At 45.0% G+C, this 14,174-nt stretch overlaps 1 protein-coding gene across 1 annotated transcript; it reads left to right on the plus strand.

The window, feature by feature from the left end:
* Positions 1-1,729: 1,729 nt before the first annotated feature.
* LOC135371642 (uncharacterized) lies at positions 1,730-2,669 on the plus strand. The gene is made up of 2 exons (XM_064605629.1): positions 1,730-2,281; positions 2,484-2,669. The coding sequence occupies exons 1-2, from the start codon at positions 1,730-1,732 to the stop codon at positions 2,667-2,669; spliced, it is 738 nt and encodes a 245-aa protein (XP_064461699.1).
* The last annotated feature ends 11,505 nt before the right edge of the window (positions 2,670-14,174 follow it).

Below are 14,174 nucleotides of genomic sequence, written 5' to 3' on the forward strand. Positions count from 1 at the left end.
TGATGATTCGTGGCAATATACAGTGTCCACTTACCCCCGATCCGTCACACGAGAGGCACAATAGTCGACATACTCTACTAGGTATGTTTCAACGGACTTTCCAGGAATAAAGCCATGTTGAGCCTCACATATCTTGTGCTTAAAGTAACGCATCAGTCTTGAATGTATAACAAGCTCAAATACCTTAGAGACAACTGCACAGAAGAGAAACCGGACGGTAATTGGTAACCGAAGTAACCGATCCCGATTTATGTACTGGGACTACAACGGCACTTTTCCACAACAAGGGAAAAACACCAGACTCCAAGGACAAATTGAAAAGATGAAGCAATATGGGCATAAATATTTCACCGCATCCCTTGACAATGAACCCCGGGATACCATCCGAACCAAATGAACGTTTCGGCTTCAGCTTTCTCAAAGCCAAACTAATTTCATAAGATTCTATACGAACAAACGATAAAGAGTAGTACCACTCATTATTTACATCCAAGTGTTTGACATTTAAAGAGTAGTTCGTGTAACATGCCTTTAAAAACGACGCAAAGTTATTCGCCACGTCTTGAGGTTCAGAACAATATCGCGTGTCATCAACCAACTGTATGGCCGAAATATGGTCTTTGGTATGATGTCTCACATATCTCCAGAAACTCTTAGGCGCACTGTATAAACTGTACACGATTCTTCTTTGATAGGCTTTAAAGTCCAGTTTATACAAATGCTTAACTAACGTACGGCAGATCCTAAACTTCTCGTGCCAAACATTCAATTGAGTAGCTTTGAACTTCTTATGGTAATGTTTCTTCTTTCGAAGATAATAAACTAGTCTATTCGAAAACCACGAAGGATAATAGGAAGACGATACACTTCTCCTTGGTATAAAACATTCTAAGCCATTTTTAACCACCGAAGTAAAGTTCTCTGTCGCATAGTCTACATTATTATCATTCAATACTGACGACCAGTCATACGTATCAAAATATTTGTACAGCCCAGATATTCACCTTCAGCAAAATGATAAGATGGATAGCTCTGGGAACAATATTTACGCCCCTTACCCATGTAAGAGACAATAAACGGCGGATGAAACGAATCCGGCTTGACAAGCGGGGCACAGGTAGGCACAATACCATCAACACCACAATTCGATAAGAAAAAATCGAGAACATTTCCCGAGCAATTCCTTAGACTGTTGTACTGATAATAACCACCTATATCCATAAACTCAAACAGGCAATTTGCTTTCCCCCCGCAGGGGGCATCAGCTTCGGCCGATGTTTGGTGAGTGGCGACACCACGTACCCCAGCCCCCAGTCCCAAGGTGTTATCCATACCGTGCTGATGGGATGAGAGGCGAAGTGATAGAAGCCATGAACGGTGGCAGTCGGGGTCTTGGTCAAGCCCCGGCCGATGGGTGTAACAACCCCGGGACCTTCTCACATGTAGACTCAAGGGCATGAAATGTGGGTGACCGTTAAGAATGTCCTTGGTTATCAACAGTGCATGAGAAAAAAATCTTGAAACTTCTCTACGATCGGGGGTGGTAAACGCCCTCAGACCGATGGAACACTATTAAAAGAACCCTGCAAAGGATTCTCCCCATAAGTACATCGTCTTGTCCACTGCAGAGACAGAAACGGAAAAAAGCGTCCCACTTGGCAAATTATCTCCTTTTTTTATCGAAACGGCAGTGGCTTCCTTGTCCGGCAACATTACAGAAATAAAGAAAATGCGGTCCGGAGACCTCCTCCTTAAGTGCACCTCCCAGGCTGACTGCGAGAAAATTCTGAGTACACATGACATGTTGGGAACAAAGATTGCAGCTTCATACCACAAGACCTTGAACACGTCCCGAGGCGTCATTGCTGTACAAGAACTTATCGATGTTCCTGAGGAGGAAATCTTTACCAACCTGAAGGAACAAGGTGTTACAAATGTCAGGAAGGTGAAAATCAGAAAAAACAATGAATACATCATCACAAGGAATGTAGTACTGACCTTCGATAAGCCCACAATACCACAAACGCTTAAGGTGGGATACCTATCCGCAGAAGTGAGACCATACATCCCAAATCCGTTGCGCTGCTTTCGGTGCAACAGGTTTGGCTATGGTGCTGATGCGTGCAGAGGGTCGCCCTGCTGCGCTCGATGTGGCCAGACTACCCACGAAGCTAAGGAATGTAAAGAGACAGAACAGTGTGTCAACTGCTCAGGAGAGCATTCAGCCTATTCGAGGTCATGTGCAAAATGGAAAATGGAAAAAGATATACTACATATTAAGGTAACCCAGAATAGCAGCTATCCTGAAGCCAAGAAAAAAGGTCTCGCCATTCCTCTTTCAGAAATTTTTTGCAGCGACAGTCAAAGAAAAACCAACGATGATAACACGATGCACACAAACAGATCCAAATCGCAACCAAACCCAAGGAGACCTACCACAGCTTGGTAAACCTGTAGCTCCTTCTCTGACACCACCCCAACAGGTGGTGTCACCCCCGTCGTCTTCCATGGAGGTAACCTCTATGGATTGTGACGACGACTCGAGCTCGGAGCGCTCATTCGTGAGCACCGGCTCAACTACACGGAAACACCTGGAAGGTGGGCTATCGAGGATATCTCAGACAAAGAATTACCAGATGCCCGCAAGAAGCCACCTCGCAAACGGATAACAGATCCAAAGAAAAATACTTGAACATCCCTTTGCACCCCTGAAAACGTTATATAGTTTTGCAAGTGGGAGTGCACATGAAATGTGTACGTCCTTCACGCAAATTATGCGCTCTTTACTGCAGTGGAACTGCCGAGGCTTTTATCATAATCTGGAAGACATACACTTCCTTTTAGAATAGCACGAACCTCTGACATTCTGCCTCCAGGAAACATACCTACGAGATGGTAGCAGAACAAATCTCTTCAAGCACTATAATGTTTTTACTAAACATAGAATCAACGCTAACCGTGAATCTGGTGGTGTAGCGATACTAGCGCACAAAACGCAGCCAGTGACAGAAGTTACACTCAACACTAACTTGGAAGCCGTTGCAGTGCAACTTAGCCTTGACCGAATTGAAACAGTGGTTTCACTGTACTTGCCACCATCAATGGTGCTAGAGCAGAGGGAAATTGACGACCTAATTGACCAACTTCCTACCCCCTTTGTTACTACGGGTGATCTCAACGGGCACAATCCATTGCGGGGCAGCACGCGATGCAACGCCCATGGTAAAATTATCGAAAACACGCTCTCATCACATTCACTGTGTATCCTGAATACGGGAAGCCCTACATTCTGCTGTAGTGCAAGCGGCACTCTAAGCCCACTAGACATATCCTTCTGCTCTCCCTCCTTGTTTCAGTGTCTCGAGTGGAGAGCGGAACAAGACCCGTACGGAAGCGATCATTTTCCGACTCGGCTCATGTGTGTTACATCCTTTCAATCTATCTCCACACGAAGTCCGAGATGGACACTGGCAAAAGCTGACTGGGAGAGGTTTGAAAAAGAATCGACGTTAAGCCTATCAATGATAGACAACGCCTCAGTAGACGAGAGCAATGAGAGAATTATACATCATATAATAAAAGCAGTCATAAAGAGTATCCCACAGACATCAACAAAATTCCCGAAAAGGAAAAAGCCTTGGTGGAATGAGGAATGCCGAAAAACACCAAAAGAACAAAAGAAAGCGTGGGCTGTGTTCAGGAGACACCCTACGACAGATAACCTCTTAAGCTTCAAAAGAAAACGAGCCATGGCTCGACGCACCTACAAAGAAGCGAAAAAGCAATCTTGGATGCCATTTGTATCCACTCTTAATGAGCAAACCCCAACAAAGGTGGTCTGGGACCGATTAAACAAAATAAGGAGAAAGTACTCCGCTTTCACTGTGCCGCCGCTAATACTGAATACTGTGCCATGTAAAACACTCAATGAACAGGCAGATATGATGGGGCGACACTTTGAAACTGTATCCGGCTCGGCACACTACAGCACAAGCTTTCTCCGAATAAAAGCGGAGTCTGAAAGAAGAACTCTGCCTACCTCTGGCGGAGAAAGAGAGCCGTACAACTCCGACCTTCGAATGGTTGAACTCGAAAGGACTTTGTCAGGCACTAATCAGACTGCGCCTGGGCCGGATTCAGTCCATTACCTGATGCTAACTCACCTGTCCACAAAGTCTCGTGAAGTGCTCCTAGCCCTTTTTAACTCTGTGTGGCGCAAGAGCACACTCCCTTCCGAGTGGAAAAAGGCACACGTAATACCAATCTTGAAACCAGGAAAAGACCCAACATTGACAGCAAGCTACCGGACGATAGCTCTAACTAGCTGCATAAGAAAAACGTTTGAGCGACTAATAAATAACCGTCTTCGATACCATTTAGAGGCAGAGGGAATAATCGCAAAAAAATCAATGTGGGTTTCGCGCCGGACATTCAACGATTGACCACCTTGTACGACTCGAAACACAAACAAGAGAAGCATTCGTGCGAAGGCAACACTGCATGTCTGTCTTCTTTGACATAGCGAAGGCTTATGCTACAACCTGGAGGCACGGCGTTTTGCTGGATCTCCATGCATATGGTATCTGAGGACGCCTTGAGCGCTGTATCGAGAATTTCTTACGAGATAGGTTCTTTCAGGTGAAATTGGGTACCACACTACCCGAGGTTTTCTGTCAGGAGAATGGTGTACCCCAGGGCTGTGTACTTACTGTAACACTATTTATCATAAAGATGAATTCCCTGGCAAGGGTTATTCCACGGGTTATTCCAAGAGTGTATCGTACTCGATGTATGTAGATGACCTGCAGGTATCTTACAGTTCATATAACCAGTCGATATGTGAAAGACAGGTACAAATGAATATAAATAAGCTCGCCAAATGTACAAGAGAAAACGGTTTTAACTTTTCTGCAGAAAAGACAGTATGCGTGATGTTCTCTCGAAAGAGGGGGCTACTGCCAGACCCAGCATTAATTATGAATCAAATAAACATTCCAGTAGAGAAAGAACACAAGTTTTTGGGGGTGATCTTCGATCACAGGCTAACATTTGCAAGCCACATCAAATATGCTAAACAGAAATGCCACGCAGCATCAAACATACTAAAGATATTGCCACACACATCTTGGGGAAGTGACAAGGGAATGCTACTCAAGGTATATAATTCAGTTGTACGATCACGCATTGACTACGGTTGTATTGTTTATGGATCTGCCAGAAAGTCTACACTCAAGATGCTTGACCCCATTCACAACCAGGCCATGAGACTAGCGACTTGTGCATTCAGGACCTCTCCTATCGACAGCCTCCTTGTGCAATCGGGGCAATACTCCCTGGAGAGACGAAGGCACTATTTGATGATGCTCTACTGCACAAAAAACAGGAGCAACCCCCGAAACCCAGCTTACGTGGCAGTCCAAGAAACCCGGTTTAAGCGTGTATTTGAAAATAAGCCATCGGCTACTCCACCTCTAAATTTGCGTGTGCGACATGCGATGCAGAAATATCGCATGCAGGTATATTATCTGGTCGCCCCAATGATCAATGAAACACATGGAGCATTCAGGTATCTTAGTACGACCAGTCGCTGTTGAGATACGACAAGAATGATACTTCACACTCTGTAATTGAACAGGAATTCCTGGCTTTAAAAGAAACCTTCGGACAGCACCAACCAATTTACACGGATGGGACAAAACGTACAACCGGCACTGTGCTATGATATGCGCTGACTTGATTCAGAAGCAAAGGCTTCACAATTATGCCAGTATATCCACAGCTGAGCTCACTGCAATCAAGATGGCACTAGAGCACATACTAAGCAACAGCATTCAACGTACAGTCATATATACAGACTCATTAAGTTCCATTAAAACACTGGTATCTCTAAGGACCACACGTAACTTTCTTGCTTTACATGTTCGCAGTCTCCTAAACAAGACTTATGCCAGAGGGCTTGAGGTGAAGCTAGTATGGGTTCCCAGTCACTGTGGCATTGATGGGAACGAGCAAGCTGATAACGCTGCTGCATCATCCTTGAATGAAGATGTGTCGTTGCTCACCATACCTCTTCAAGATTTCAGACCGGTTATGAAGAGACCAATTATAGAAGAATGCCAGCAGCAATGGGATACCAAGGTCAACAATAAGCTACACTTGATTAAACCTAGGATAGCAGAAACAAATGTGAAGCAGACAGACAGATTCACTGACGTAATATTGTGCAGATTGCGGATAGGCCATTCATTTCTGACGCACAGCTACCTACTACGCAGAGAATACCCACCAGAATGCCGCCATTGCAATGTCCAGCTCACTGTGGTCCACCTCCTTATAACTTGCCCCTCGTTTCAAAATGCTCGCTTGAAACACTTTGCCGTACTATACAAGCACAAGGTTCCGCTTCATCCGGCCATTCTTCTAGGTGACGAGCCAATGGTTGAACCTGATTCCATTATGAATTTCCTTAGAGATTGCAACACTCTCAACCAACTCTAGTGCCATCTTGACTCCTACATGTAGAGAATGGGCAGACAGAGAAACTCCCGCCCGGGGCTGTGTCCTAAAGTCCTTTTAAGGACACAGGAGGATTGGCGACTCCCTCGCCCAGGACACCCCGCGGAATCTCTTAGGTAGGGAGTTGGGTGATGCCCTCACCCGAGGCAGCCCCGAAGTCTCACATGAGACAGAGGAGGATTGGCAACTCCCTTGCCTGGGGTTGCCTCAAAGTCTCGCCCATTCACACCCCACATGGGTGACTTTCATCATTCACTTGATTATCAAATTGCCATAGTCACAGCTTTGAATTGTTTAACTATATAGAGGCTTGCTATACTTAACCATTGTCTTGGCGTAGTATGGCTAGAGCTGCTGTTGCGCCAAAAAACCCCAAATCAAATCAAATCAAAATAAAATTTGCTTTTCCTTGCTTCCTGAGCACCTTTGCTTGAAATAACATCCGTAGTCCAGTCAATCCCAGCAATGTTAAAGTCTCCATATATATGCACTCTAAATTTCGTGACATCTATAGCTCTACTCAAATTCGCAATATGTTCACAAAACGAGTCCGCACAAAAACGTGGAGGAAAGTAGTAGTTACCCACGAGGTGGCTGTAGCCATCTGCAGAAGGGACTTCAATCCAGACACATTCAGGGTAAGTCTCAAGGTCGTGCCTCCTATAACTTCGCATATTCGCTATATATACATATAAAATAAACCTGGCTCCATCCAAAACACACGCACACACACAAAAAGAAATGAGACACCTATTCCCTACCAATACACAGAGCGACCAAAAACAATTACGAGTAATAACAAATAATTTAGTTCCTACAGAAACATTAAATACCAAGCAAGGCAGCAAATGGAAGACAGAAGATTGAAGCAGCGGAAACAACAATGACTAAAGAAAGAAAGAAGAAGAATGATGTCAAACAGCTAAAATTATATAGTTAGCCAGAATGTTACAATACCGGAAAATGCAACAAACGATTTCTTAGCTAAGTTTATATAGTACCAAAATGTCATAATCCTTTACTTGTTCAAATTCATGTCCTTGAAAGTCTCAAGAGACTCAATAAATCCGCCGACAGCCTTGCACGTTTTCTGTGCTGTGGTTTTGCTGATGGTATATATAACACTCACGCCCTTTTTTTTTCTTTTTTTGACAATTTCAATTCCCTGTAATACTTCGTGGAACAGGGATTGAAGTGTTTCTTATTCTTCTACCTAACTTTCCTTTCATTCATTTATTTCAAAATCCCCCCCCCCCCCGCGCACGAATTGATTAACGGCCGCTCCTGCACTTGCTCTGTGAAACGTTCCTCCTTGGGTGGTTTTTTTTACCTTTGTACGTGCTTCAAAGGCTCATCATGTGTGGGTGAACATCCCAAGACCTTCCTGTGAGCGCTTAATTTTCGTATAATTTGCATAAAACCGTCAGCAGATTTCTAACCCTAATCACAGACCATGTGATTGCTAACTTTTGATCTACTGCACCTAGATCGATGATCTAGGTGTCTATCGATAGATCTTTCATTCCGGTTCATGAATATATAAAAATTTTGAAAACTGCTTTGAAAAGCGACTGCTAGTTTTTAAGAAATATCCATAAAACCACGCTCGATACGAGCGCTGGGCGCCGCCATCTTTGTAAGACTGCTATTTGGGCTCGAGCTCGAGGAATGGCGCCGCCGTCGAACGACGATGGGCCCCCTGGCGAGCTCTGGGGAAAATAAAGTAACCGAGAGGGAAAGCGCGACCCGCATACGACGTTTTCTCGACGGGAAAGCGTCGACGGCTCGACGGTTTTCCGCTGAACTCCGAAAACAATAGGCGCAGGTCAGTTTCGCCGACGTCTGCGGTGAGCAGATCTCGACGGTTGACGCCGGAACTAACGCGTCCTTCCTGACCAATTGGGTGTCTTGCCGGAAGTTTCCGCCTGAACAGCTAACTATCATGGCGTGCGGCGTAGAGATGTGTGCACCGAGGGTTCCATTTACCATTTCGTGAGCGCAAAATGAAAGAGACAAGGGAGATAGCGCATGAAATGAAATTGAGGACGCAGGAACATTCCTCTCATGCAACGAACAAAGGGAGAGAGGGAGAGAGATTATGGTTTTAATGGCACAAAGGCAACAAAGGCCATAGAGCGCCAAAACTACGGTGAGTGTGTGTGAGATGCTTATGGGAGAGATGAGAGTGGGATGTGAGAGTGTGTGGTAGTTAAAAGCTATCTACAGGTATGAGCGATGAGATGGACCAGGATAAGAAAGAGAGGAGGGTGAACACGCTAACGTGCTTGGCGGACGATAACAAGTGAGTATCTACAAGTGTGAGCGATGAGGTGATCCAGGATGAGATGTTTACATGAGGAGTTCGGTGATATTGGATAAAAGCGGGGCAATACTTAACATCTACATCTGACTATGTAATCCACACATGGTCAAAAATTGGATGACGTTATCAAACGGCACAAGAGGAGTGTCACCCAGTAGAAGGGCTGGGTGGAGTGGGACATGGTATCTGTAGAATGCGGTGAAATGCTGTTGGCGTTGGTGTTCGAAGTGAGGGCAGGATGGCAGTACGTGCAACACAGTCAAGCTGTCACCGCAGTGCGCACAAGCTGGCGGATCCTGACCTCTCAGTAAGTGGTGATGCGTGAGCCATGTGTGCCCAATCCTCAATCTCACGTGAAGAACTTCGGAGGATCTGTTGATGTGTTCTGTCCGATGCGGGGAGGAAACGTGTGGCTGTGTGAGGTGTAGCCTGTTATTTTCTTCCATGTCCCACTCCTGCTGCCACTGTGTGTAGACAGCTCTCTTTAACACTGGCAGGATGTCTTGGTAGGGTAGTCCTAGAGCTGACTCCTCTTGTGCCAACGATCGCCGAGCCTCACGGTCGGCTCGTTCATTCCCCGGGATCCCAGTGTGGCTGGGCACCCAGGAGAGACAGATTGAAAAGCCTCGGGAACAAAGTTGGGTCGCAAGCGCTCGTACTCGCTTGACGAGGTGATTCTTGCTGTCATAGCATGAAAGCAGCGCACGCACAGAGCTTAGCGAATCGGAATAAATTACTGAATTTTGAAGGTCGTTTTGTTGAATGTGCCGCAGAGCCAGGAGAATCGCGTAAAGCTCTGCGGTGAAAACTGTGGCGTTCGTGTTCAGGCGTGCCGTCATAATAGAATCACCTTCAAGGGCAACGGTCGCCACACCATTGCTTACTTTGGTCCCATCAGTGTAGATTGCATGGTGGTTCCCGAAGTTACGGTGAATCTCCAGGAATTCCTGGAGAATGACAGTGTGTGCAGTGGATTGTTTGTCAAAGTGTGTCATTTTTAAATTGGATTGTATGAGATGTCTCTGCCAAGGCGCAGCATCGAGGACTGCCTGCTGCAGGGGAACGCCAAAGGGACTGAATCCCAGACGGGAACTCGCCGCCTGCACGCGAAGCGGAAACGAGGGTACAACAGAGGGCTTTGCAAGGAAGAGTCGCTCCAGAGCGGGGTTCACACTACAGTGTAGAACTGGGTCATCGCACTGGCATCTGTACTTTAGCGCAGCCTTCACATGTTCAAATTGTCTCCGTCTCTCGAGCGACCATTCATTGCCCTCAACATACAAACTCTTCACAGGGAACGTCCGGAAGGCAACGGTGGCGAGTCGGATGCCTTCGTGGTGGATGGGGTCCAACACCTTCAATGCCGAAGGCCGCGCTGAGCCATACACGACACTCCCGTACTCAATTACTGATCGCACAACCGAGTCATAGACCCGCAACAGTGTGACTGTGTCGGCTCCCCACGATCGATGGGATAAAACTTTGAGTATGTTGGAGGATTTCAGGCACTTCTGTTTTATATAGTTTATGTGTGGCACAAAAGACAGCTTCTTGTCAAACACCACCCCCAGAAATTTTTGCTCATCAGAAACTGGTAGTGTGTTGCCACCGAGGAGCAGCGAGGGCTCAGCAAGTCGTCGCAGTTGCAAGTCAGATTGTTGCGATGGTTGTTTGCGAAGTTGACGACGCAATCACTCGAAGAATACGCATTTCCTTTTTTATTATTCTGTCGCACTCAACAAGCAACTGAAGCCATCTTCCTGAAGCTTCCGATCCGTTCTTGGGCTCCCCGAACACCTACACGAGATTGACGGATGGGAAGCTTCAGGGACACAAGAGGAATGTTCCTGCGTCCTCAATTTCAGTTCGTACGCTATCTCCCTCGTCTGTTCATATCACTGTTCTCGGATCGTTCTTGAGCTGTGACAAAATTAAAAGCTTTTGTTGACAGCCATCTGTATATTCTTTTTGCAATCTCCTCTCCTCAACCCGGCCTCTGGATGTCAAATAAAGTACTCATTGCTCGTTTAAGTTTCTGTCGTCTACTTCTTGTCGTGTTTCCTTCATCCTCATTCATGGTTTCACTGGGAATGTCAAAAGCACTCTTAAATGAAAAGATGGTCGCTGAAGTGCACATGCGAAGGCCTCTATGGGATATGAGATGTCGTGAATACAAGGACCCGAAGAAAAAACACCTCTTGTGGATTAAAGTTGCCGAAACGCTCAACTGGAACGGTAATTCTAAGCTGCTTTCACTGTAAAATGCAATGATAAATTCGAATCTGAAAACTGAACGCGGTTCAATTAATCACATTGCTCCCCACTCAGTCACTGAAGTTCAAAACAGATGGAAGAGCTTACGAGATGCATTCGCGAAACGACTCAAAACGATATTGCAAAAGAAGAGGAGCGGCGCGGGCTCGGGAGATATCGAAGAAGTGGATGCAGACAGCGACGACTGGACACATTTTAAGCAGTTATTCTTCCTTAAAGACAGATACAACACCAGGAGGTAAGCAACTAGGACACTGTGGTCAGAGTCTTTTTTACACTCCCTGCTTGTTTTGTTTTTTTCTAGTTTTGAACAGGGATGGGCAAAAATATATTTTGGTGGTTTTAAATACTTGTCATGTCACCATCACTTGTAACCTCACAAAGGTGGGCAATATCATGACTAACGTTCTTAGGGAATGTGCATCCTAGGCAGACTTCTAAGGGAACTGTGCTGACATATGTGTAAATACTTTCATAAATGCATCGAATGAGCAAAAGATCAATGCGGACTGAGTAACTGTTAGTATTGGTATTCAAGGATCGTTAGAAACAGCATTCCTGCATCATGGTGATTTAAAGGATTAAATGATTCTGTCATCCATGCAGCTCCTGTTTGATCAGACTGTGTTGGTTTGCGAAACCTATAACATCGATGCTATTCGACTGCTGACATCATGCTTTCTATCCAGGACATCTTGAAATTTACAGATGTGTCCCCTGCCTGCATCTAATAGCAGTGAGACAGCACAGTCATTACTTGAGAGTATGGTGACAGGTTCAGGACACACAGGTTCTGTTTGCCTCTCGGGATTGACTCCTAGCTGCACATCACCACCTACAATATCCCATTTGTTACCACATGCCCCACCTTCCCCAGTTGCTTCTCCTCATATACCATGTGAAGATGATGCGACACGACCCTGTGAGACCCAGCCTGTCACTCCACTTTGCCAACCTTTATCCTCCCAACCAAGAAGAAAATGTACCAGGAACTGAAACAACCATGAAAGGCTTGATGCTGAACTGCGTCTCATTGATCAGCAGCTGCAGCAAAGGCCCGACGAACATGACAGCCTCGGAAACATAATTGCAGAAGGTGCGCGACGCTGCCGACGCGAGTATTTGCATGGTTTAAAAATTGAATTGTTGGACGTTCTCCACAGGTATGAAGAAATGAGCAGGCAATAAATAGTAGTATGTGCTGTACAACCGCATGTTATTTCACAAGTAGACAAAAATGTACAACATGATACAGTATCAACAATGTATACAGCATAGTGGGTGTATTCCAAATACACAGTCAATGATGCATCACAATAAGTGGAGAATATTACCGCTATGTGTTCGAAAAAAAGGTTCGAGCTGCTGGTCACCTATGCAACATATCTAGAGCACTGTGTATGTATATGGTATAGGAATATGTACATATACTCTGTAATTTTCCTCCTGTACAGATAGAAAAAAGCTGTACGCGGCAGCGCTGATGCTATTTTTGCAGGTGGAAATCCTGTGGGAAAGCACATGCAATTACTGGGTTCACCTAAAACTGTACTATGTTGTAATTCCCCCAAAACATAAGCTAATTCATAAATTTTAGGTAATTAGTTGTCAAGTTATGCCTTCCAATAGGATGTCCATCAGGCTTCTATGTGCAAGGGCACTGAAACGGAAACAAAGCAAGAAATCAGGTGCGAATGAAAGAATTGATTATGAGCTTAAGATAATCGATGCACAGCTTCAGGACAAGCCAGACTAATATGACAGTTTCGGGAAATTGATTGCAGAGGCCATGCGTTGCTGCTGGCGATAACATTATATAGCTTAACATGCTAACTGCTCGAGTTTCTCCATGAAGAAATGACTTCGCAATAAACATTTCTAACTGTTGTACAACAATATCTTGTTTTACCATTTGACAATAATGAATAACCATTCTAACATTACTGATGAACTTCATATACAGTAGACTGGGTATACTTTGAAAGATGCAGTTGATGACACACGACAAAAAGGGAGATTAGCAACAGTTTAAACTGAGAGCTTTCTATGGAAAAGGATTTCAACAGCAGCGCCTATTCACGAATAATTCATCAGGCGACGTTTGTAGAACAACCCCCACAACACACAAAATTTATACAATAGTAATATACAAAACATATAGTACAACACAGCCATATCCACAGCCTATAACCATTCACGTTTGTTTTCATGTAACAAAAGGAGTCACTATTCATATGTACATTAGGGTTGCCACCTTCTCCATCAGCCAATGACATGGGAGGGGCAACGCAGTGGGCTTTGCATTTGAATTAATACGATGTATCAAAAGTTTTTTTTTTAATGTACCCAAACGTTGCTTTAGTTACCTGAGACTACAGAAAACCAGGACAGCCTGGTCACGCCGAAAGCCTAGATAAGCATTCAAGGGGTTGAGACACCTTCATAGATGTGGTTCATTACATCGTGGACACATTGCACTGCAGCTAAATACAGAGGGGGAAAAGGTATTCTTCTATGTGCCGTACTTAGTGAGATACAAGCCCTCAAGCACACCCCCGAGCAAAGCGCAGACGTCACAGACCTCAGAGTTGTGTGGATTTTTATGGGCAGCTGTAAGCACGTGACTTCTTGTGCGCTACCTCACTGGCGCCAATGAGGTCTGTGATGAGAGAGGCACATACGCTTTGGTATCTGCGGTGCCTATTTTCTTTGCTTATATTACCCTCCAGGCTGTGAAACTTTCAGTGCAGGTTCACATCAGTGGAAATAACCATTTTTGATGTTTATCTGGGATAACCTGGGATGACCTGTCAAAACCCCTTTTTGGCCAGCTATAATGCATAACGTTGCATTTTATTGGTTCTGTCAATTTCATTTACATTGTGCCCAGTTCTGTGTGAGCTATCTCAAACTATGCACTCTATGGGGAGCTGCACCTGTCCACTGTACGCATTTCACCTTCACCCAGACACAAAAAGCAAGACTTCAATTCCATAACTGTTCGGGTGAAATCCGGAGAGGTGACAATCCTAATGGACATCTTACATGAAGAAATTACCCT

Source organism: Ornithodoros turicata, unplaced genomic scaffold, assembly GCF_037126465.1.
Source record: "Ornithodoros turicata isolate Travis unplaced genomic scaffold, ASM3712646v1 Chromosome12, whole genome shotgun sequence".
Lineage (NCBI taxonomy): Eukaryota > Metazoa > Arthropoda > Arachnida > Ixodida > Argasidae > Ornithodoros > Ornithodoros turicata.